This window comes from Colobus angolensis, unplaced genomic scaffold (genome assembly GCF_000951035.1).
Source record: "Colobus angolensis palliatus isolate OR3802 unplaced genomic scaffold, Cang.pa_1.0 Scaffold2, whole genome shotgun sequence".
NCBI classification, from domain to species: Eukaryota; Metazoa; Chordata; class Mammalia; order Primates; family Cercopithecidae; genus Colobus; species Colobus angolensis.
The window spans coordinates 3,775,299-3,796,334 of record NW_012115154.1 but is presented as its reverse complement, the minus strand read 5'-3'; the positions used below and the strand labels follow the sequence as shown (position 1 = coordinate 3,796,334).

Here is a 21,036-nt window from a genome sequence, read left to right as displayed (position 1 = left end):
CTAACAAATCAAAGTATTTCTGCAGGTCCAACAGTCTAAAATTAAATGCTTGTTAAATTACTTTGTACAACACCCCTTACTTGCCTAATCCATTTCAATATCTTATTTTTTTTTATTGTGGTAAAAAACGTATCACGTAAAATTTACCATCTTAACCATTTTTAAGTCTATAGTACGGCAGTGTTAACTCCATGCATGCTGCTCTGCGACAGACCCCCAGAACTTTCTCATCTTGTAATTCTGAAGCTCTGTACGCATTGAACAACTCCCCTTTCCCCCTTCCCCCTGCCTGCCCCAGCTCTTGGCGCCATTATTCTGCTTTCTGATTTTGAGAGTCTGACTACTTAAGATACCTCATACAAGTGGGATCTGGCTTACATTTCTTGAGCATTGTATTCTGGAAAAGTGTTTCCTTCCTCTGAAAAATGGGTAGAGTTCTGAAGGAGAACTACTGGTGTTATTGTATCACTTGCTGTACCTATTTTTATTTAACAAATATTCGTCTATGGTATAATAAAAATGTCATGATTGAGTTGCTCACTGGAATCTTTGTTATCTCAGAGTATCTCACTGAGGAATTTGAAATGGTTCATGGGTTTAACAGTGGATGTTGACTTCCACAGCTGCTTATAATTATCCGGTGTCTTTAATGTTTGCGACCAAAACATCACACGTGGTATTGTTCATTCTGAGTTTCAAAATCATAACCAAAAAAAATGAGGCCAGAATGTAGTAAATACAGTAGCCAGTCTTTAACATGCATTTAAAGAGCTGAGTCATCCTAGCCCATCCTACCATGGCAAGATAATTTCAAAGGGGACCTGGGCTGTCCACAGTTGCACCTGCCTTAAAAGTCAAGAAGAATTTGTTTTTTGGGTGACTTCCCTGGTCACTTTAGCCTGGGGATCATTTCCAAGTAGTATAGCTGCAGATCTTGGAACGCCATTCCTGTGTTCTGTGAATTCAAGACAACGTGGGTTTTATAACCCTTTGACTCTGCTCCGCATCTCCCAGATCAAGGTAAGGTCATGTTGCCAGGAATCACTCCTTACAGAATGTTTGGGCTTTTGCTTTTGCTTTTCTTCCTTGCCCCAAATCCACATGTCCGTTCTGAGAAAAGAAGCTAACAACTTCTTCCAAGCTGTAAGCAGAAGAAATTCCAGAGTTCAACTGCAGCTAAGACCTTGTCCCTGAACTCGTCAACTTCTTCCCTGCCCTCCCACCTCCTCCTTTTGTACCAGCCAAAGAAGGGCTTCGGTTTCCTTTTTGGAGAGCCTCAGAAAGAAGCATTTGAGCACCTACTTTAGCCAGAGAGTCCACTGACATCTGGGCATGAGACTGGCATCTAGACTTTGCCAGGGAAGCAGCTATACTTCCCAAAAGATCTGGAGTCTTTCTCACGGGCTCATACCCTCTGCTGGCCTAGACCCTTTATATTCCCCCCTGGTGCTGAGGCAGACGATCTTTGCCAGCAGGGAAGTCTGAAGGGCTTAACTTTGTACACTCTGAGGCAAATTCTCCAGAAGGAATGTTGCATTTTCTCCCTGCCACCAGGCACATTCCCTTCCTAAGGTCTAGATCAGCAGGTGGCCCTCCCAGCGAAAGCTCTGTGTCCTATGATCTGAAACAATAAAGCTGTGCTTGGGTACGTGAGATTATGTTTACGATGATGGTCATCACTCCAGCCGTAGGAAGTTGGAGAAACTGAAAAATAAGCTTAGCAGGCTGCCTAGGTTCTGCGGAATCAGCAAGCCCCCGCTGTGACCAGTCAAGAGCGGCCTCGGGGAGAGAAATTAACTCTTTCTTTTCAATTTGCTGATTGGCTTTGAGGAGTGGGCGGAGCTACTGCCTCTGTCCCGGCTTCCCATTGGTAGATGAAAGTTAAAGGTGGACCTCCAGTAAGTTTTTGTCCTTTGATAAAAAGGAATGTCGTGGGGACCTTTCTTTTCTGCTTTGGAGGCCCAGGCTCAAGGCAAATTATAAGTAGGGAACCAATCTGAGGGAAAGACATGTGAACAGCGTTAAGGTACCAGGTCCTGGGAGCGACCAGCAGCCCCACCTGAAGTCCGCCTGCAACTCTGACAAGCTCAGGTGCTTGTTTTAAGGAAAGAGGCTACTAGATTCTTACCAACAGGGAGCCCAGGTAGGAGATGAAACAAGGACTCCCCAAAATAGGTCATCAGAGGGAGGAAAACTGATGGAGAGCACAATATGCTCTGAGCGTTTTTAATGTTTTCAGCTTTTAAATGGTTTCTTCAAGGCCGAGCAGCAGCAGCAAAGGTGTGGTTTAATGGATTAAGAGGGTTTTTGCTGACACCTAGAATGAAGTTACTGTATTACTAATCAAGCCGAGAGAAGGCCCACTATGCCCCCGTTTATCATCCTTTCCCAGTTCCTTTTTGCCGGTCACAAAACGATGCTCATCAATCCCACCTAAAGCAGGAGGCCGGGAGCCCAGCCTCTTGCAGAAACAGCGAGGGTATAACTGCCCTCCAGTTCTGCCCCCAAGACGAAGGAGGACTCTTGGAAGCCAAGAAAGGTTTAAGAAGTCTTTCTGGATAGAGAGCAGTGCCCAGGGAGGAAGCCCTTCGCCGGCGGAGCGGGGTCCGAGGACGAGCTGGGGAGGACAGAGGCGCGATGGGCCTGCTGCAGGGCCTGCTCCGAGCCCGGAAGCTGCTGCTTGTCGTCTGCGTCCCGCTCCTGCTGCTGCCTCTGCCCGTCCTCCACCCCAGCAGCGTGAGTACCTACCTGCGCCCGCCGGGGGTCGGGGAGTCAGTGGGAGGGCAAAGAGGGGAGGTCGATGGGGAACATGGGGTGCTCAGGCAGTCCCTCAGAGTGGCTTATGGTGGCTTTAAAGAAATGGAAGGGTTTTTCTGGAGGAAACCAAGACACTTTCCTCCTAAAAGCTGTCATGTTCATCTCCTATCCCAGTCCCAGTGCTCCAACCCCATGGACTCCACTAGGGGTCAGGACAGAGTAGGGGCCTTGGCAGAAGTGACTGATGGGTGTTGCACCAAGCAGCAGGCCAGTCCGCCCCAGCAGCCAGGGCCAGCGACACCCATGCAAACGACATGGTGCATCTGTGTTTGTCGGGAATTCACCTGGGACCCTGGTCATCTGAGAGCCCCTGGAGACACAGAAAGAGCTCCCAATAGTGGCACTGAGGAGAAGGCTGGGGGAGGAAGAGAACTGTGGGGCTAGTCTGTGGTCTGTGGTTGCATCCTGCTGGGCTTCGATGACCACAGTTGAAGCTCTAATCCTGAAGTCTTCTATCAGCTTCAGGGAATGAATCATTAGAGAAGGAACAAAAGAAGAGCTTGGCAGGCTGCCCCAGTCCCATGCATGTGGCCTTGAATTATTTGTGTCTTCTGTGTTTTCTTCTCTGTGCCCTTGAAGGACAGACAAAAAGTGACACGATAAAAAAGAGATAAGAGCCCTCAAACTCTACCCCGTGAGCTCATTCTTCACCTGGTTTGTGTGAACAGAGGAACCTGAGCTCTGGCTCCGCATCCAGCTTGACTGTCACACCCTCCCCGTGGTCACCTGCTTCCCTTCCCTTCCCTCCGCTGTTCTCTTCCTCCTGTCTGTGGCTTGTCCTTTCCTAAAGCACTGCCCTGGAGACTTTAGGAAAAGTAAGCTAAAACAGGTTAATCACGTTTGTAGGAGGGAGAGTAATTCTTCTACTCTGCTCCTTGAGTAACTTGGTAACCAAGATTCAGTTAAAAAGTTACACAGAGGGGATTAGGATGGCTCTTCTCAAAACCAAACTGGCTTAAATCTTTCATAGAATAAATACTCCAGAGTGCCAGGGAGATGCCAATTAAAACTGGGCTGGGATTAGCAGACAGTGATTGCTGCTGACATTTTTCCTGGACTGTTCCCTAGTCAATTTTCTGCTTTGTCCAGATGGGTCTGATTTTTTTTCTTTTTGTGGCTTTTCTTGTTTTTGTTTTTTCTCAATGTCAGGTTGATATAAGGGACTGTTACCAAGAGACATATTAGCCTCCTCTCCCAAGCAGTATCAGGAACCTCTCCTATCTCCTGGTTGAGTCAGCCCCATCTTTGGGGACCTTGGCCACAGCCCACAGAAGGCACAGACTAGGTGCCCAGCAGGTAGAGTGTCTTTCCTCCATCTGTCACCCCTTTCATCAAACTTTTTTTTTGTAGACGCAGAGTCTCACTCTGTCACCCAGTCTGGGGTGCGGTGGCACAATCATAGCTCACTGCAGAGCTCCTGGGGTTAAGCAATCCTCGTGCCTTAGCCTCCGGAGTAGCTGGGACTACAGGCAAGCAAGCACCACCACATGCAGCTAATTAAAAAATTTAAAAACAATTTTTTTTTTTTTGTAGAAATGGAGGTTTCACCATGTTGCCCAGGCTGGTCTCAAACTCGTGGTCTGAAGTGATCCTCCCACAATGTGGAGATTACAGGTGTGAGCTACCATGCCTGGCCTGCATCAAAGTTTTAGATTCTGATACTGAACCCTTAAAATTCCAAATGGATGTGCTTGCTCTGGGCTGGAGTTGAAAGCAGTGATGCAGTACCTGGGCAGGAGCTCCTGGCGTGCAGTTTTGATGGTTCTTCTAAGCGACAAGCCTCAGCTACATCTTAGGAGGAGTCAAAATGACCTTCCCCCTTTTTCTTGCCCAGCTCTCTAAAACTAGAGGTCCAGACACTATTTATCAGGTTATAGAAGAAGAGGGTACAAGAGAGGGCATCCATAACTAAGCCCTTCCTCAATGCCCTCAGTGGGATAAAAGTTGCATCTCAACCACCCAAGCTAAATTTTTTTAAAAGGCGCCCCCAGTCATTGATGGTAACAGATAACAGACTTCAACCTCCTTCCCGTGAAGTTGGAGTGGGATATCACTGGAGTGGTCAAATTGCGTGGAAAACGAGCAGTTCCATGCCTAAGTTAGTAGCTGACTAGGAAACGTCCTACATAGGGAAATGCCACTTTCAAACTCTTTCCTTTACTTGTAAACAGAAACCAAAAAATAGTAGATAGCACTGTCCCTTGAAGACATTGTCTGAATACTCACCAATCCCCAACCCCCACACAAGGAACCAGTGGTGTTGGTAAAGAGCCTGGGGGTTGCAGAATATATTCTCTCCAGATGAGCGAGACCTGACAGCCAGCAGAGAAGTCCAGTGCAGTTTAGCCCACGTGAATTGAGCCACCTGCTAGACGTGGGATAGGCGCCAGGGACATGGGACTCCTTGTAAGCAAACTTTGCAGTATTTTTGGTTGTCTGAATACAAGCTTACCTCCTGAATTCTAGGAAGGTTTAGAAGGGGAAAAATGAAGTTTATGGAGATTCCATGGGTGAAATAAGTGGAAACTATATGGAAAGACTCTCTAAAGGTGTCTCTTGTCCATTCTTCTACTCTAAGGAAAATCCAGGTAAAAAATGATAGTAATCAATCCTGTCCTTAATACTGCTGGGTGAAGGTGACCTGATGACTTACTTCCTCCAGTAACCTAGTCGCATGTCTAATAATATTTACAACCAAAATGTTTGCTTTACCCAAATTCTCCTAATTCAAAACTAAAGGTGCCTGGCAGAGGGAAAGTCCTCTCTCTTTCTTTCTTTTTTTCGAGACAGAGTCTCACTCTGTCACCTAGGCTCTAGAGTGCAGTGGCGCGATCTTGGCTCACTGCAGCCTCTGCCTCCTCGGTTCGAGGCATTCTTCTGCCTCAGCCTCCTGAGTAGCTAGGATTATAGGCATGTGCCACCACATCTGGCTAATTTTTTTGTATTTTTAGTAGAGACGGGGTTTCGCCATGTTGCCCAGGCTGGTCTTGAACTCCTGACCTCAAGTGTTCCACCCACTTCAGCCTCCCAAAGTGCTGGGATTACAGGCTCCTTTCCTCTTTCTCCTTTCCCTTTCTCCCCACCTTCTCTCCCTACTTCCTTCCCCTTAACTTATAACTTGTAACCCTGTAATGACCAGATCAAGAAAGACTAAGGGTTCCGGAAGAAATAAGGGGTCCCCAGTGAGGGGCAGACATTTTGTCTCTCACCTCTTTCTCTTCAACTGGAATTAACATCTGCCACTCTGTCTCTTTCCCAGAAAGAGACGAGAACACGTGGGCTTGAACTCCTTTAGGTAGTTTTATTTCTATAGCAAACAGGGTATTTCTCTAAATTGAATTCATTTCCAAGTGGAGCCTTTTTTTTTCCCACCATTGGTTCTGTTGTCTTATCAGCACTTCCAAAAGTTTTATCTTCCCTCTGATCTTTTGGCCCCAGAGAACATCTCAGTGGGGAACTACAGTCAACAGTCACTGGGCCCAGTTCCCATTTCTCAAACCCCAATCCCGTAATCCACGAATATCAGGAGGGCAAAGGTCCTTGCCAGCCCAACTGATTTAATCACTCCTGCTGCCCCTCACTGATACAGCGACCTTTTGTAACTTTTATGCAAGAGTTTGAGGACGTGTGTTCTGAACTCAAGGGGCGATAAACAGCAAGATTTGTTGGGTTCCTTGATCAGCAGCCAGCCTCAGGGCAAGTCAGACACAAGTCCTGGTAGTTTAGAACTATGTAAAAATTGAGGTGCCCACAGCCAACTTGGGTTCTCTATAAATGGTCTTCTGAGTCATGGAGCTTGGTGATGTTCCCATTAACAAGGCCCTTGAACTGTAACCTCTCCCTAGAGCAAGCCAGTAACCTGTTGTAACAGCCTTCATCAGCGCAATTCAGGGCCATCAGCATGACTAGAAGATAAGCTGCTGGAGGGCTGGCTTTTGATAAGAATGTTGTACTTCATTACCCTGTGCACTCCTGGGTTGTCCAGCCAGCAGAGTGAGTGGGCTATGGAAAACATTGGTGAATTTCCAGGCCTCCCCTTCCAGATAGAAGGCTGTCTTTAGTCTTTGTAGATGGATGTTTCCATGGGGTCAAGCAGGTAGAATGGAGTCCAAGAGCAATGAGAACCAGACCCTGGTTAGGGCAGTGGCTCTCAATCAGGGATCATTTTACCTCCCCAAGGGACGTTGGGCAATGTCTAGAGATGGTTTTTGGTTGTCACAATGGAGGAAGTGCTACTGTCTTTAGTGGGTAGAGACCAGGGATGCTGCTCCTATACAGCGCACAGGACAGCCCCTGCAACAAGAAACTGTGTGGCCCTAAATGTCAGTAGAGCCAAGGTTGAGAAACACTGAGTTAAGAGCTGATGCTTCTTCATCCAAAATGAGAGTCCCATGCTCAGGATCGCTGCCTTCCTCCTCAGTCCTCCCTTCCCTCTCCCAGGGAAGGGAGCTCCTTATTAACTCTCACAGAGACCTTTGGGTGAAGGATCAGTCTCTAGATGCAAAACATGATAGAACCTCAGATCCAAAATTGAAGGGGGAATGGTCAACCAGTTCTTGCCTAACAATTTATTTGATTAAAATTTACTACTGAATCAAGTTGTTTCAGCAAATAGTCTAAAACAGGGGGATTTAACTTTGTTTATTCATTTTTAAAGCAGTAAAGCCTTTTTTTTTCAAATGAAATTTCACATGTAATGTTTATATATGAATCAAATGAGAACAAAGCTACTCCATTTGGGATGAGGCTGGAGAGGGGGTCCAGATTCCAAGCCTTGCTCATCTCCCTGGGATATTCTTGAGACACACCCAAGACGCTCAGGGCTGCAAGAGCACAGTCCAGAAATCACCTTTTGGATTGTTTGTAAATCTCACTTCTTACTGATCCGCTTCTCTTCAGTCAGGCACACACCAATGCCACATACCTTCTTATCTTAGGCACATGAGTCAAATTCAGGATGGCTGATCTCAGAGCTTACATGTGAACTAACTGTCCTTTTTTGTTTTCTTTCTTTTTTTCCCGGAGACAGCATCGCACTCTGTAGTCCTGTAGTCCCAGGCTGGAGTGCAGTGGCACGTGACCATAGCTCACTGCATGCAGCCTACAGCCTCTGGGCTCAAGTGATCCTCCGGCCTCAGCCTCCCAAGTAGCTGGGACTACAGGCCTGTGCCACCACACCTGGCTAATTTATCTTTTATGTTTTAGAGATGGGGTCTTGCTGTATATTGCCCAGGCTGGTCTCAAACTCCTGGGCTCAAGTGATCCTCCCACCTTGGCCTCCCAAAGTGCTGGGATTACAAGTGTGAGCCCCAGTCCCAACTGCACGCAGTGATTCCTATCTCCAACTACCCCAAGGACTTCTACTACCCAGTCAACTTAACACCAGTTACATCCCGGTTCAAGTTAAAGCTTTGAACTCCACTTGTATGGTTTTGTAATCATGGGTCTGGTCACTGCAGTTAAATTCAATCCCCACCTTGGCAGTTTCCAGAACCCTCAGAGCTGCCTGGCTACACACCAGTGCAAACCACAGGCCAGGCATCGGTCCCCCAAGGAGCAGCCATAATGTCACCCACCAAAGGATGGACTCACCATGTATTCCCCATGCTCACCTGCCAGTCCGGCTTTGGTCCCAGGGCTGTATGCTGGTACCTGCATTAGAGTGCGAGTACCTGCTGCTTCAGATGTCAGGGTTGCATCCGGACGCTCCGTGGCAGTGACTATTCCTGCTATTCCGGTGAATGACTGCCCCTTTCCTTCCCTCGCAGGAGGCCTCGTGTGCTTACGTGCTGATCGTGACTGCTGTGTACTGGGTGTCGGAGGCAGTGCCTCTGGGAGCTGCAGCCCTGGTGCCGGCCTTCCTCTACCCGTTCTTCGGAGTCCTCCGATCCAATGAGGTTAGACCACTTGTAGCCCCACCCCCTGCCTGGGTCCCTGCAGGGCCCGTGAAAGAGAGCCTCCAATGAAGGGAGATTCACCCAGCACTTGAGGATGAGGGGGCCTTGTCACCCACTGGAATGACCGCTTAACACTGAGCCTTGGCATCTGCAGTTCTAGACCCTGAATTCCTCTCCTTCCACCCATAATCCTCATCTCCTTCAAACTGGCTCAAAACTTGCCTCTTTCAGGAAGCCTTACTTGATTAAACACATCCAGTTGCTCCCTCTGTCTGAAACCTTTTAGGAGCTGTGTGATTGATGCCGAAAACTCAGCTGCTGTTGACCTTTTTCAGTCTCTGGATGTCTGTTTAGATGATAAGCACACAAAGGCAGGAATCCGACCTCCCATTTTGGGGGCATCTCATTAGAAAGCTGAGCCTGTATCCAGTAGGTGCTCAATGAATGTTTGTTACAGAGAGACTTACCATGTTTCCCTGAGCCCTGACAATGTTTTCATCCACCCCTCCAAAAAACAACATTTCTGTTTCTTCTCCCCCGACTTAAGGTTACCACATGTTCTTTCTTTGCGCCTTCCCTAGAGTGAGCCCTCTCCATTCACTATCTGTGGCATTCTCAAAAGCTCAAACAGAAATTGTCAGCGGGAAGCCCAGGTTGTGGCAAAATTTCAGAGCAAATGTTTAAGCCTGCCATGAGTAGGGAAAAAGAAACAAAACAAAACAAAACAGCCAGAACCCAGGAGCAAAATGAATGATGATCTCATTCAGTAACACCTGGTTCCATTCGAACTGTCTCATTATTCACACCTGGTCGCTTCTTAGGGTTTCTGATGAAAAAGCCTGAATCATAGAGATGGGGGTAAGGTTATGGGCAGAGGCACAGAAGGAAGACGAAAGGAAGCTCATGTTTGAAAGCCTACTAAGCGCCAGGCACTCTATCAGAAGTGCTACATTTGTTATGTAATACTCCCAAGGGCTCTACAAGGCACATGCTAGTATTTGCATTTTACACATAAGCTCAGAGAATTGAGAAACTCACCCCAAATCACAAAGCTGAAAGTAGCAGAATTAGATTCAAACCTGTAACTATTAGATTTCAAAGTGTATACACTTGATCACTACACCATAAGCAAAAGACTCCATAAAGTGGTATGTGGCTTCATGGTACTGTGAACACATGGAGTTATTACTAAGAACTGTGAGTCTTTTCGCTTCTGTGATATGAGGAAGAACAGAGCTGGGCCTATGGATGCTTTAATAGACAACAGAACTTTCCAAAAATAGAATTAGGCAATTCTCCAATAGTTGTACTTGACTGCAAATGAACACTTTGTCTTTCTACTGGATAGATTTAACTGACTAGTTTTTTGTTTGCTTTTAGTTCCTTTTCTTTCTTTCTCTCTCTCTCCCCCCCACCTTCCCCTGTCTCTCTCTCTCTCTCTCTCTCTCTCTCTCTCTCTCTCTCTCTCTCTCTCCTCTCTCTCTCTCTTTCCTTCTTCTTTGTATCTATCTATCTATCTATATACACATATATATGTGTGGGTGTGGCTACCTATCTACACACACACACACACACACACATATATAGTGGGCACTGCATAGCCACAGCCTCAGGCTCACCAAAAAGAATAGAATCCCCAAAGCTCTCAGCAGTGCTTTCATTCCTGGAGATGGGTACAACCCCAATATCCTGGGGCCCCATGTAAAAGCTAATCTGTGACCAGAATCACCAGGCAGTTGTTCTAATTACCCCCCCTCTTTTGTGAAAAAAGAATAGGTAATATGGGGTTTCGTATCTGCCTAAAGATAAAAGCAACCTAAAATGTGACTTTTCTTATGAGAGCTCTACAAGCTTGTTCTCCAGGCTTCTCTTTAAAATTGTGAAATTAAAACCAGCAAGGGCAGGGGTTGAAAGTAGAGGGCAGAGAAAAAAACGACGTTTAGAAAGAACTGAATCCTAAATAACATTTTAAAATGAGAAAACTATTAATTGAGAAACCTAATCTTTGTATTTCACTATAGGCAGCCCAAAAGCCAACAGCATGCCTTAGCTTTCAAGCAGACAATGTCTCTATTTCTCCAAGGGCACAGTAGAGATGTTGCCAGGCAACAGTTATCCGAGGGACGCCCCTTTGTCCATAAGGAGAGTCTGCAGAGGCAGTCGCTTGGGAGGGTAACAGGACTCTGTGAGAAGTAAAGGAAGACGGTCCAGGGAGGGACTGTGTGCCACTACTGCTGGGGGCTGGCTGGAGGAGCCAGAAAGCATGTCTTATCATTTGAGGTGAAAAATCCTAATCCACCTGCCTGATGACATGGCTTTGGCTGGTGATGATATTTATTAGTTGGGCTACAGGGATCAGCTTAGTCCAAATATAGTCTGTTTAGCTGAACTTCTTAGCTCAGATTAGAGGGAAATGCCAGTAAGGCAGAGCACATGGGTTATAGCCCTTTCTGAGCCAGTTAACTTTGCAGAAAAAACACCTATTCCACAACCACCTGTGCACCACTGTGACACCAGAAATGTGCCATGGCTCATAGTGGGAAGCTGGGCTGGTGCTCTTTAGGAACCCCCAAATCCTTGTCATTCCCCAAACCCACCTACTTCTTGACCATCCTCTTACTGCGACTTGGGTTATTCTTCCACTTTGGAAAGTTCTCTCCCATTCCTTTGACCTTTAAAGCCCTACTCAATTACTCTCTTTGGTGAAGCCCTTCCAATGACCAAAGTCTGAAAGTATCGATCCCTTCTCTTTGATTCTGTTTGATGTCTTTATCTTTTAAATGGTGCATCAGATACACCAGATGTAAACTTTTCATAGACATGTGCTCTCCCCACCAAGATTCATGCTCTCTGGGATGTACAATGTCTATGGCCTCTCTATAGCCCAGCGCCATCCTTGCATCAGACCTCTATTGACGGCTCTTGATTGCAGTGTTTCTTGACAATGTGTCAGTAATGTCATCTTCAGTGAGGGAAGGAAGGCACATGAATAGGATCAGTGTGACTCTGGGACTGTGGCTGTGTTCCCTCATGTTATTCATTCAACATTTAGAAAAAAATATTTTCTGAGTTCTAGATTTACCAGGTGCAACATGGGATGATACAGGTACCCTGAGGGTAACAAAAATAAACAAAATGTCATCTCTCCCCTCTTGAGTCTCATATCTGAGCTCTCACTGTCTGAAGCTAGATATGTTCTGCAGTTTCTCCAGAGAAACAGAACCAAGAGGAGACTAGTGTGTGTGTGTGCGCACGCACGTGTGTGTGTGGGAATTGGCTCACTTGATTAATTATGGAGGCTAAGACATCCCATGAGCTGCCACCTGCAAGCAGGAGACCCAGGAGAGCTGGTGCTGTCACTCTGTGTGAGTCCAAAGGCCTGAGAACCAGTGAAGCCAATGGTGTAGATCCCAGGCCCAGGAAAGGAGATGAGAGATGCACCAGCCCAGGTAGTGAGACTGGAAAAGGAGGCAAATTCCCACCTCCTCCACCTTTTGTTCTAGTTAGGCCCTTGACAGATTGGATGACGTCTGTCCACGTAGTGGAGGGCAGTCCACTGATTCAAATGCCAATCTCATCCAGGAATACCCAGAAGCAACGCTTAACCTGGGCACCCCGTAGTCCACCCAGGTTGACATGCAAAGTTAACCATCACAAGTACATATAAATGGTCCATTTTTACAGTGACGATTTGTCAGCCAGTGGGTAAGAGGAGTTGTGTGCAAAGCTCAGACTCAGGTACTGATAAGAGATACAAAATGACAGAAGGGCTCCTGACCTGGAGAAGTTTCTATTTCAATAGAGAGAAAGTATAAACCATGTGGAAAAATACAGAATGCCCTATGCAGGGATGCCTCGATTTCTGGCATTGTGGAGGATTTATACCACTCCTCAAGAGGGGATATTCTAGATAAATAAAATTTACACTGCCAACTGCCCAAACTTCATGTTGACCAATTTTTGATTGCAGTCTTTCTAATGGGTTTTATAATTTCCTTGGTCTTTTAAACAGAAGTTATTAAATCTAATTTAACTTTTTCCTTGGAGCCTTCAAAATTTCCAGGGGGAAAGAAAGAATTTCTCACTCAGAGGAGCCAGAGTGGGCTCCGTGAGAAAGCACAGTTGAGTAACTTGAGGGTTGGGTGAACAGCTGAACCTAAAGAATATTGAATAACATGTTGGCATCAGACTGGGGTGAGATTGCAGTTGAAAATATAAAAGGCACGTTATCAGATTTGCAGATGGCTAAGTTGGATGCGCTAGCTGGCTAATGTATGGTGCTAATGTACGGTGGCAGAATGAGACATGTGGACAGGAAGAGACAATGGACTGAAACTGACAAAATGAAGTCTAATAAGGATAAATGCCAGCAGTTCATGCGAAAAAGACCCTTGGCTTTCAGCTAAGTACAGGCTCAGCATGAGTCACCATCAGTCCAACGTGGCTGCCAAATTCCGAGTGTTTACCATACGCCAGGCACCGTGGGAGGTCATTTACACACACTATATAACTTAATCCTCTGTGAAGGAGCTATTATTTTTATCTTCATTTTAAAGAGGAGGAAACTGAAGTTCAGAGGTTAAGTAACTTACTTACCCGAGATTATGCAGCTACTAAGTGGTGGAGCCAGGACTTGAATCCAAGATTGTATGATTCCAGAACTTGAGCTCCTAACCCCTAGGCAATGTGACCACAATCTTCTGTTGAATTAATAAATTGTGGGCTAGGCACGGTGGCTCACGCCTGTAATCCCAGCACTTTGGGAGGCCGAGGCGGGCAGATCACCTGAGGTCAGGAGTTCGAGACCAGCCTGGCCAGCATGGTGAAAACCTGTCTCTACTAAAAATAAAATAAAATAAAAAATTAGCAGGGCGTGGTGGTACATGCCTGTAGTTCCAGCTACTCAGGAGGCTGAGGCAAGAGAATCTCTTGAACCTGGGAGGCAGAGGTTGTAGTGAACCGAGATCACATCACTGCACTCCAGCCTGGATGACAGAGTGAGACTCCATCTCAAAAAAAATTTTTTTTCATTTTAAAAATTAATAAATGATGTGTCCAGTGCATCAAATTCTGGATAAGGAGCTCATCCAGAGGTGGGTGGCCAGGATGTCAAAAAGCTGGAACCTGAGTCACATGAGGAATGAAGAGAAGACTTAAGGGGACATCAGTCCAGGCTTCCATGAGTCCAGGCTTCCATGGCTCCACACTCCAAGCCCAAAGCGTCACACCAGAACCAGAGTCAGAGTGCCATAAATGAATTCCCCGTTCTGTATAAAGGAAAACTCTGAAATGAGTTGCCATGTGTGGTCCTTGTGTTCCCGTCCCTAGAAGTCTGAGCCAAATGGCCATGCCAGATACACTAGACATAGACTTTGTGCCTCGGGAGATGGGTTGGACTCTAAGGTCCCTCTATGATCTTGTGAGCATCCAGCTGATACTTCCTTTGCTGACGCACAGGGCTTAGTCCTGCATTTTAGGTTTGTGTTTGTTTGTTTTTGTTTTGGCTCCACTGTGACTCTCATTCATTGTCATTATATCTGCCTCTGAAGTCCTCCAAGCCCCTTCTAATGCGTTGCTCCCAAAGTTTATAGCCTGGGCATGATACCTGTGTCAATCAAGTTAGCTAAGATTTACTGTCTGTAGGAGAATGGCATAGAGGTGGGCACTGCGGGGCTCTGTGGTGCAGTAGAAAGCATGGGTTGGATGTTGGGGACTGGGAACACACAGCTCTCCAGGAGGCCCAGGGTTAGGGTGCACTTCAGGGAGTAATTGCATGTGCTCTTTATCTCTATCCCTTCCCCAGCGTGCACACACACTCACATACACACTCATACACACTCACCCACTCATATACACTAATACACAGTCACACACATTCACAGACACACTCATACACACACGCTCACACTCATACACACTCACCCACTCATACACACTAATACACATTCACAGACACTCATACACACACATGCTCACTCACACGCTCACATTCATACACGTTCACACATACACACACTCTCACACACACTCATACACATACACTCATACACACTCATACACATACATATACATACACTCACACTCACAGGCACACTCATACACATACCTAAGCTCACATATGCATACACTCACACACACTCACACTCATACACATTCATACACATGTTCACACATACACTCACATACACATACATACACATACACACACTCACATACACATACACATGCTCACATACACATACACATCCTCACATACACACTCATGCACACATACACTCATACACACATACACACACACTCATACATACCCATATACACACATATACACTCACACACACGCACACACACACATATTCATACATTCACATGCATACACATATAAACTCATATACACACATACACATACACTTATACACACACACATATACATTCATACACACATATACACACACATTCACTCACACAAATACCCTCACACACACACATACATTCACACTCATACACACTCACATGTACACAAATACACACATACACACATATACACACACACATTTTCACATACACACTGTCACACACACTCTCACCTGGGCCCAGACAGCGGTCTCTGGCCCTGTGCTGCAGGCCTCGGGCCGGTCTCACTCAGCTTCCAGCTCCTGCAGGGCAGGAGAGGAGTACAGGCTGTGACCGCTGGGGTAACCTGCAGCCTCCGCCGCCCAGTGCCACTGCAGTCGGCTGTCATGAATCCGCTTCCCTGCTGGGTCCTGATCTTTCTGACCCGCCAGATTCCTGCCCTCTGACTCCTTACCCTGACTTTCTCTGTTTGTTTAAGCCTGGGGGCATTTCATAAAGCACTCTCAGCACTGCCTTTCCCACCTTTCCTCGCCATGGAGGCTGACCGGCCCTCCGCATGCGGGCCCGTGGGCATGTGGGCTGGACATCCAGCTGGCCACCTGCCTGAACCCTAGGCTGCCCTCACCCTGAGCCACCCAGATGCAGCCCAGGGCTGAGCTCCACACTGGGCTTCCAGTGGGAGCCTACAGACCTTGCAGTCTTTCGAGACCAAGCTAATGTTTCTGTGGGGAGGAGCAGCTCCCTCTGAGCCACCACCTGACCAGCAGCCCCTTGGCTCGTGGTTCAGAGCCCAGCCCCCTGCCTCAGCTTCCCCATCTGGGTAGTTCATACAGTCCCAAAGAAGAAACTGGGGCAGGGTTGGTGGTGGGTATGAATCAGTGTCTCCAGTCATGCAGGAGTTGGGCCAGCTTCTGGGTCATGCCAGCACCCATCTGGGTCTCTCTACTTTGGACTTCTCTAGGGCAGGATTTGCAAAGAATGTTTTTTTAAGCAACGAAACCTTTTCCTTAAACCAAATCTTAGAAGACTCAATATATAAAACAGATGGAACCAGGAATGCAAATCAGGTGATGAGAAGGGTGTCTGAGCCCCTGCTGGGGGCTTACCCAGCAGAAACAGCATTCCTGCCCCCAGGGAAGGTGGAGAGGAGACACTGCTGGCTTGGCTGCGCTGCTTGGACACTAACTGGAATGGAGTCCTGGGGGGCTTCAGCCCTGGCGGGGCTTAGCCTAGCACTGAGTGGGAGCCAGGCCAGGTATCTGCTCCCAGGGTTCAGAGAATTTCACTGCAAAATTGTTCAGATGAGGCTGGGCACAGTGGCTCACACCTGTAATCCCAGTACTTTGGGAGGCCAAGGCGGCCGGATCACTTCAGCGCAGGAGTTCAAAACCCGCCTGACCAACATGGCAAAACCCCGTCTCTACTAAAAATACAAAATTAGCCAGACATGGTGGTGGGTGGGTGCCTGGAGTCCCAGCTACTGGGGAGGCTGAGGCAGGAGAATCACTTAAATCTGAGAGGCTGAGGTTGCAGTTAGTCAAGATCATGTTACTGCACTCCAGCCTAAGCGACATAGTGAGACTCTGTCTCAAAAAATACATAAAATTTAAAAAATACAATTAAAAAAAATAAGAACCCACCTGCATTATCCTACATGTAAAGCCCATGTCACAGCAGATTAACTATGTAGCATCACTATTGGCCCTTTAAAGAATTGGTGACAGAGGTACAGAGGTTCATTAGCTTGTCCAATAGCAGGTAGCTCGTCTGAACTTCACAGCCCAAGATTGCTATAGCTATTCCTTGTCAGGATGACCTCCTTGAGCCCATCTTTCCTATAACACAGTCCAGAAACACCTCTGCTCTCCAAGTTCAGTGATGTGGCATACTGAGAAAAACCACAGAGCAGAAAGGCAGAAAAAGCAATCAAACCACCAATGCAAATGTCCTAAAATCCATGCACTTTACTCCTGGGGAGGAACAGCCATTTAGAATCTAACTTCTCTTTACAAATAACTCTAACAAACTTCGTTATCTGGCTTCCCAGCTCACAGGATATGAGTCTGGGAAATTAGAAAACGGGGAAAGGAATGCTAATGGCAAGCATCCTCACATCGGGAAACTGCAGCCGCCTAAGAATGAGACGGGAAACCAGCAAAATGCAGACCCAGGGACCAGAGAAGGACCAGCAGCCTGGACAGCTAGTCAAGGGCAAGAGCGATAAGGGGCTCCCTGGGCTGAGGCTGTGATGGGGAGAGTTGGCACGTGTCTCACAAGAAGCCGGGGGGAATGCACGGGCTCTGTTGATAAAGGCAGGAAATCTGCAACACACTCTAGAAAACAATTACAGTCATCCTCAAGAATCCTGGAAGTCGGGTGTTCCCTGGGAGGTTCGGAATAACCCAGGTGTTATTGTGAAAGAAAAATCAATGGGGTAGAAAACTAACAAACACCACCACTGAACAGAATTTTAATTTCTGAAAATGAAAAAGCCCTGTGGCTTTGCTCTGTGCATGGATGAGCCCACTCTGTGTGCTAATGGCCTCAACCCAGGTCAGCCTTTAGACGGAGTACTTCACAGCAGGAAGAGTCACCAGGGATCCTGGCCATCAATGTGGCAGGCCATGCCAGCTGGTTTGCCCATGTCATTTAATAACCTTATGAGGTAGGGACTCACAAAACCTTCCTTTTTGTTGTTGTTGTTGTTCTTTAGATGAGAACATGAAGCCCAGAGAGGCTGAATAACTTGTTTAGGGGTCACACAGTAGAGTCCTGGCTGACTCCAGAGTCCTCCCTCTTCCCCACTCAGGGATGTTACCTCTATAATCACAAACTGTATCCTGAGCCCCAGGCCATGTCTCCCAAGCACATGGTGTCGCTTATGAGGGAGCAGGAAAGACATGAGAACAAAGCTGAGCCCACCAAACACCCAGCACAGAGCCAATATCCCACTGAAGCTGGGCCTGGAGCTCAGACTGGCTCTGGCCGGGGCATTCAAGGCCAATGTCAGGACTGCGATTACAAATGAAGACTAAAAATGTGTACCAGTGGGCTGGGTGCAGTGCTTCATGCCCAGCACTTTGGGAGAGACTCAGATGAGCAGATCACTTGAGGTCAGGAGTTTAAGACCAGCCTGGCCAACATGGTTAAAGCTCGTGCCTACTGGAAAAAAAAAAAACAAAAATCCAAAAAGATTAGCCAGGTGTAGTGGTTTCACTGAGGTGATTTCCTTAGTTTTTCTAAGCACCTGTAGCTCCGGCTACTTGGGAGGCTGAGGCAGGAGAATTGAACTCAGGAGGCAGAGGTTGCAGTGAGCCGAGATTGCGCCACTGTACTCCAGCCTGTTCCACAGAACAACTCTCTGTCTCAAAAAAACAAAAACAAACAAACAAACAAACAAACAAAAACGACAAGCAATGTGTGCCAGCTCATGCTGTCTGGGAGACCAAGAAAATCCCCTTAGAGTTGAATCAGATGGGGGGTTTCCAGTCGGCTCACGGTGTGGCAGGCGGTCTAGGAGGCTTCGGATTCAGATGGCCCTGGACTGATATCCTGCCTCTGCCCTTACACTGTGACCTGAGAGATGCTCCTTAAACCCTCAGTTTCCTCATCAGTAAACTGAGATATGGATAGTGCTGCTTCATAGGACTGTTGTGGAGTCCAAATTAGAAAGTGAATGCAACATGCAAAATGCCGACACTAGAAGGCACTCCATATTCTTGGTTCCTTTCCTCTGCCTCCAAGTGGAACCCAGAGAAAGTAGCCTACCCGTCATTTAGGCACTGAGTCTCCTAAAAGGCCATCACAGCCAAACCGGTGTTCTAGAATGGGATATGCTAACGAGGCAGAAAACGTAGCTGTTGTCAGTCAGTCCCTGGGGAAAGTAACCCCAGTTGCACTGACTTAAAAAGCTTCACAGGGCTGTGTCATGGGGCTGGTGGAAAGACCATCCCCCACAACAGTCCCGCATCTTCTGTGGGTTTCTCTCCTCGGTAGACAAGAAAATAAAGCTCCGGTTGTGCCACAAGGCCAACTCCTGGAAGCCTGGGAAAGTAACCAGGCAGTGAGAAAGGCCCTTGACCCCCAAGTTCAGCCGCTTCCCTAGGACAATCCTGCAGTGCCTCCCACTCCCCCCAGGGGGCTGCTTCCCCCCACCACACCCCATCCCCCAGCGCTACCCTACCCTACCCCCCAACCATGATCACCACCCTCTTAGAGTGGACTCTGCCATGGAGTCACAAGCTGTCCAGAGCAGTGGGCCTTCCCTGCCCCCAGGGGGCATTCGTGACAGTAGTCCGCTGAGGGATGGGCTTGGAGACAAGAACTAGGTTAACCAGAAGCAAGGGCTCTTCCTCCCAGGAAATGATCACAGCGAGAGCAGATATCCCTTCTCCTACACAACCCTCATCAACCAGAGGCAATGAAATGTCCACGGGGCAAAAGAAAGAGAGATGGAGCAGCCTGCCTTTATTTTGGTTTTGATGTTATCAAAGTGTTTCGTGCACAAAGTTTAAAAATCAAATACTTTAATACTGAACGCTTACAATGAAAAGTCAGCAGTCTCTTTCTCATCCCTTCCACTTCTCCCCCCAGCAAGTCCCATCCCACCCTCAGAGTCAATAACTTGTAACTTTGTTAGCAGCTTCTTCTGTCATTAAGCTCCATTCCTATATGATATTCTTATATTAGTCCTTGAGTTCTCACTTTAAGCGTTTATCAGTTGACTTCTTGTTATAGCAGACGAAGATTTTTTTTCTTTTTTTTTTTTTTTTTGAGACGGAGTCTCGCTCTGTTGCCCAGGCTAGAGTGCAGTGGCGCGAACTCGGCTCACTGCAAGCTCCACCTCCCAGGAAGATTTTTTCTTTTACATCCCCCACTCCGCCTTCCATGACCATCCTCCCAATATGCTCATATCACAATTTTTGTTAATTCAGTAATCAAAATTAGTATGATTATGTACATATTATTTCAAATGCTATGTATTTTGCTATATATTTCCTTTCCTGTTGAATTTTTATTTTTGCTGCAGTTAAAAATGTTCTTGTTTTCTCACTTCAAGAGGGTTTTTCAATTAGAAGTTAATCTTTTCTATATCTTTTCCTCCCAATTTCTGTCATGGTTCCTCCAGTTGGAAGCAATTCTCATGTATGTGACAAATATTTACTGAGCCTCTACTTTTGCATATTATTCTACTGGGTGTTAAGATGTATAGAAGGGAACCATTCACAGCCAAAAAATTTAGTTGAGAGACAAGAGAGGTACACATACAAAAATAAATGGACAACAGTACAAGCAGAAAGCAATCAGTCAAGCATTGCTCCAAGTGCTCTGTGGTGTGTGGAATTAATGGTGCCCAGGAGGAATGTTCTGGAGTCAGAGGCTAGGGCCACAAGAAAGGTTTTTCTGGAGGGTGCCAGGCCTGAACTGGGCTTCAAAATCTGATTGGAATGTACAGGCAGAGATGGAAAGAGAGAATGTGCCAAGTGAGAGAATCAACAAAGATTTGGTCCATGAACCTCAAACATGTGAAACATCTTTTTAACTATCCTGTGTCTCAACTTCCCCATCATTAAATTAAAAAGTAGAAAGGAGTTTATAATTGGTATTGTGGCTACTAAGGAAGAGAAAATCCCTATTCTTAGAAAATATACCCTGAGCCTGGGAGGTCAAGGCTGCAGTGAGCCGTGATCATGCCACTGCACTCCAGCCTGGGTGAGAGAGTGAGACCCGGTCTCAAAGTTTTTTTTAAAAAAAGAAAGGAAAATATACACTGAAGTATATAGGGGAAAAGGACTAGCCAAAATGTATGTAACTTACCCTTAAATGGCTCAGGAAAAAAAAAAAAAAAAAAGAATGTATAGGTATTCCTTGTACTATTTTCATTTTTGGAATTCATTGGAACTTGAGAATTATTGGGAATTATTTAAATTTTTAAAATTAAGGCTGGGTGTAGTGGCTCACGCCTGTAATC

At 46.6% G+C, this 21,036-nt stretch overlaps 1 protein-coding gene across 3 annotated transcripts in view; it reads left to right on the top strand.

The window, feature by feature from the left end:
- The first annotated feature begins 876 nt into the window (after positions 1-876).
- Positions 877-21,036, top strand: part of SLC13A4 (solute carrier family 13 (sodium/sulfate symporter), member 4) — a 47,336-nt gene continuing 27,176 nt past the window's right edge. For 2 of the 3 annotated variants that reach the window (XM_011941260.1, XM_011941257.1), the window contains exons 1-2: positions 1,915-2,736; positions 8,586-8,714. In XM_011941260.1, the coding sequence (XP_011796650.1) occupies positions 2,638-2,736; positions 8,586-8,714 (228 nt within the window). In that variant the 5' untranslated portion in view covers positions 1,915-2,637. Of the gene's footprint in view, positions 1,021-1,914; positions 2,737-8,585; positions 8,715-21,036 lie in introns of those variants that run through there. The other variant, XM_011941259.1, reaches the window with a different exon arrangement.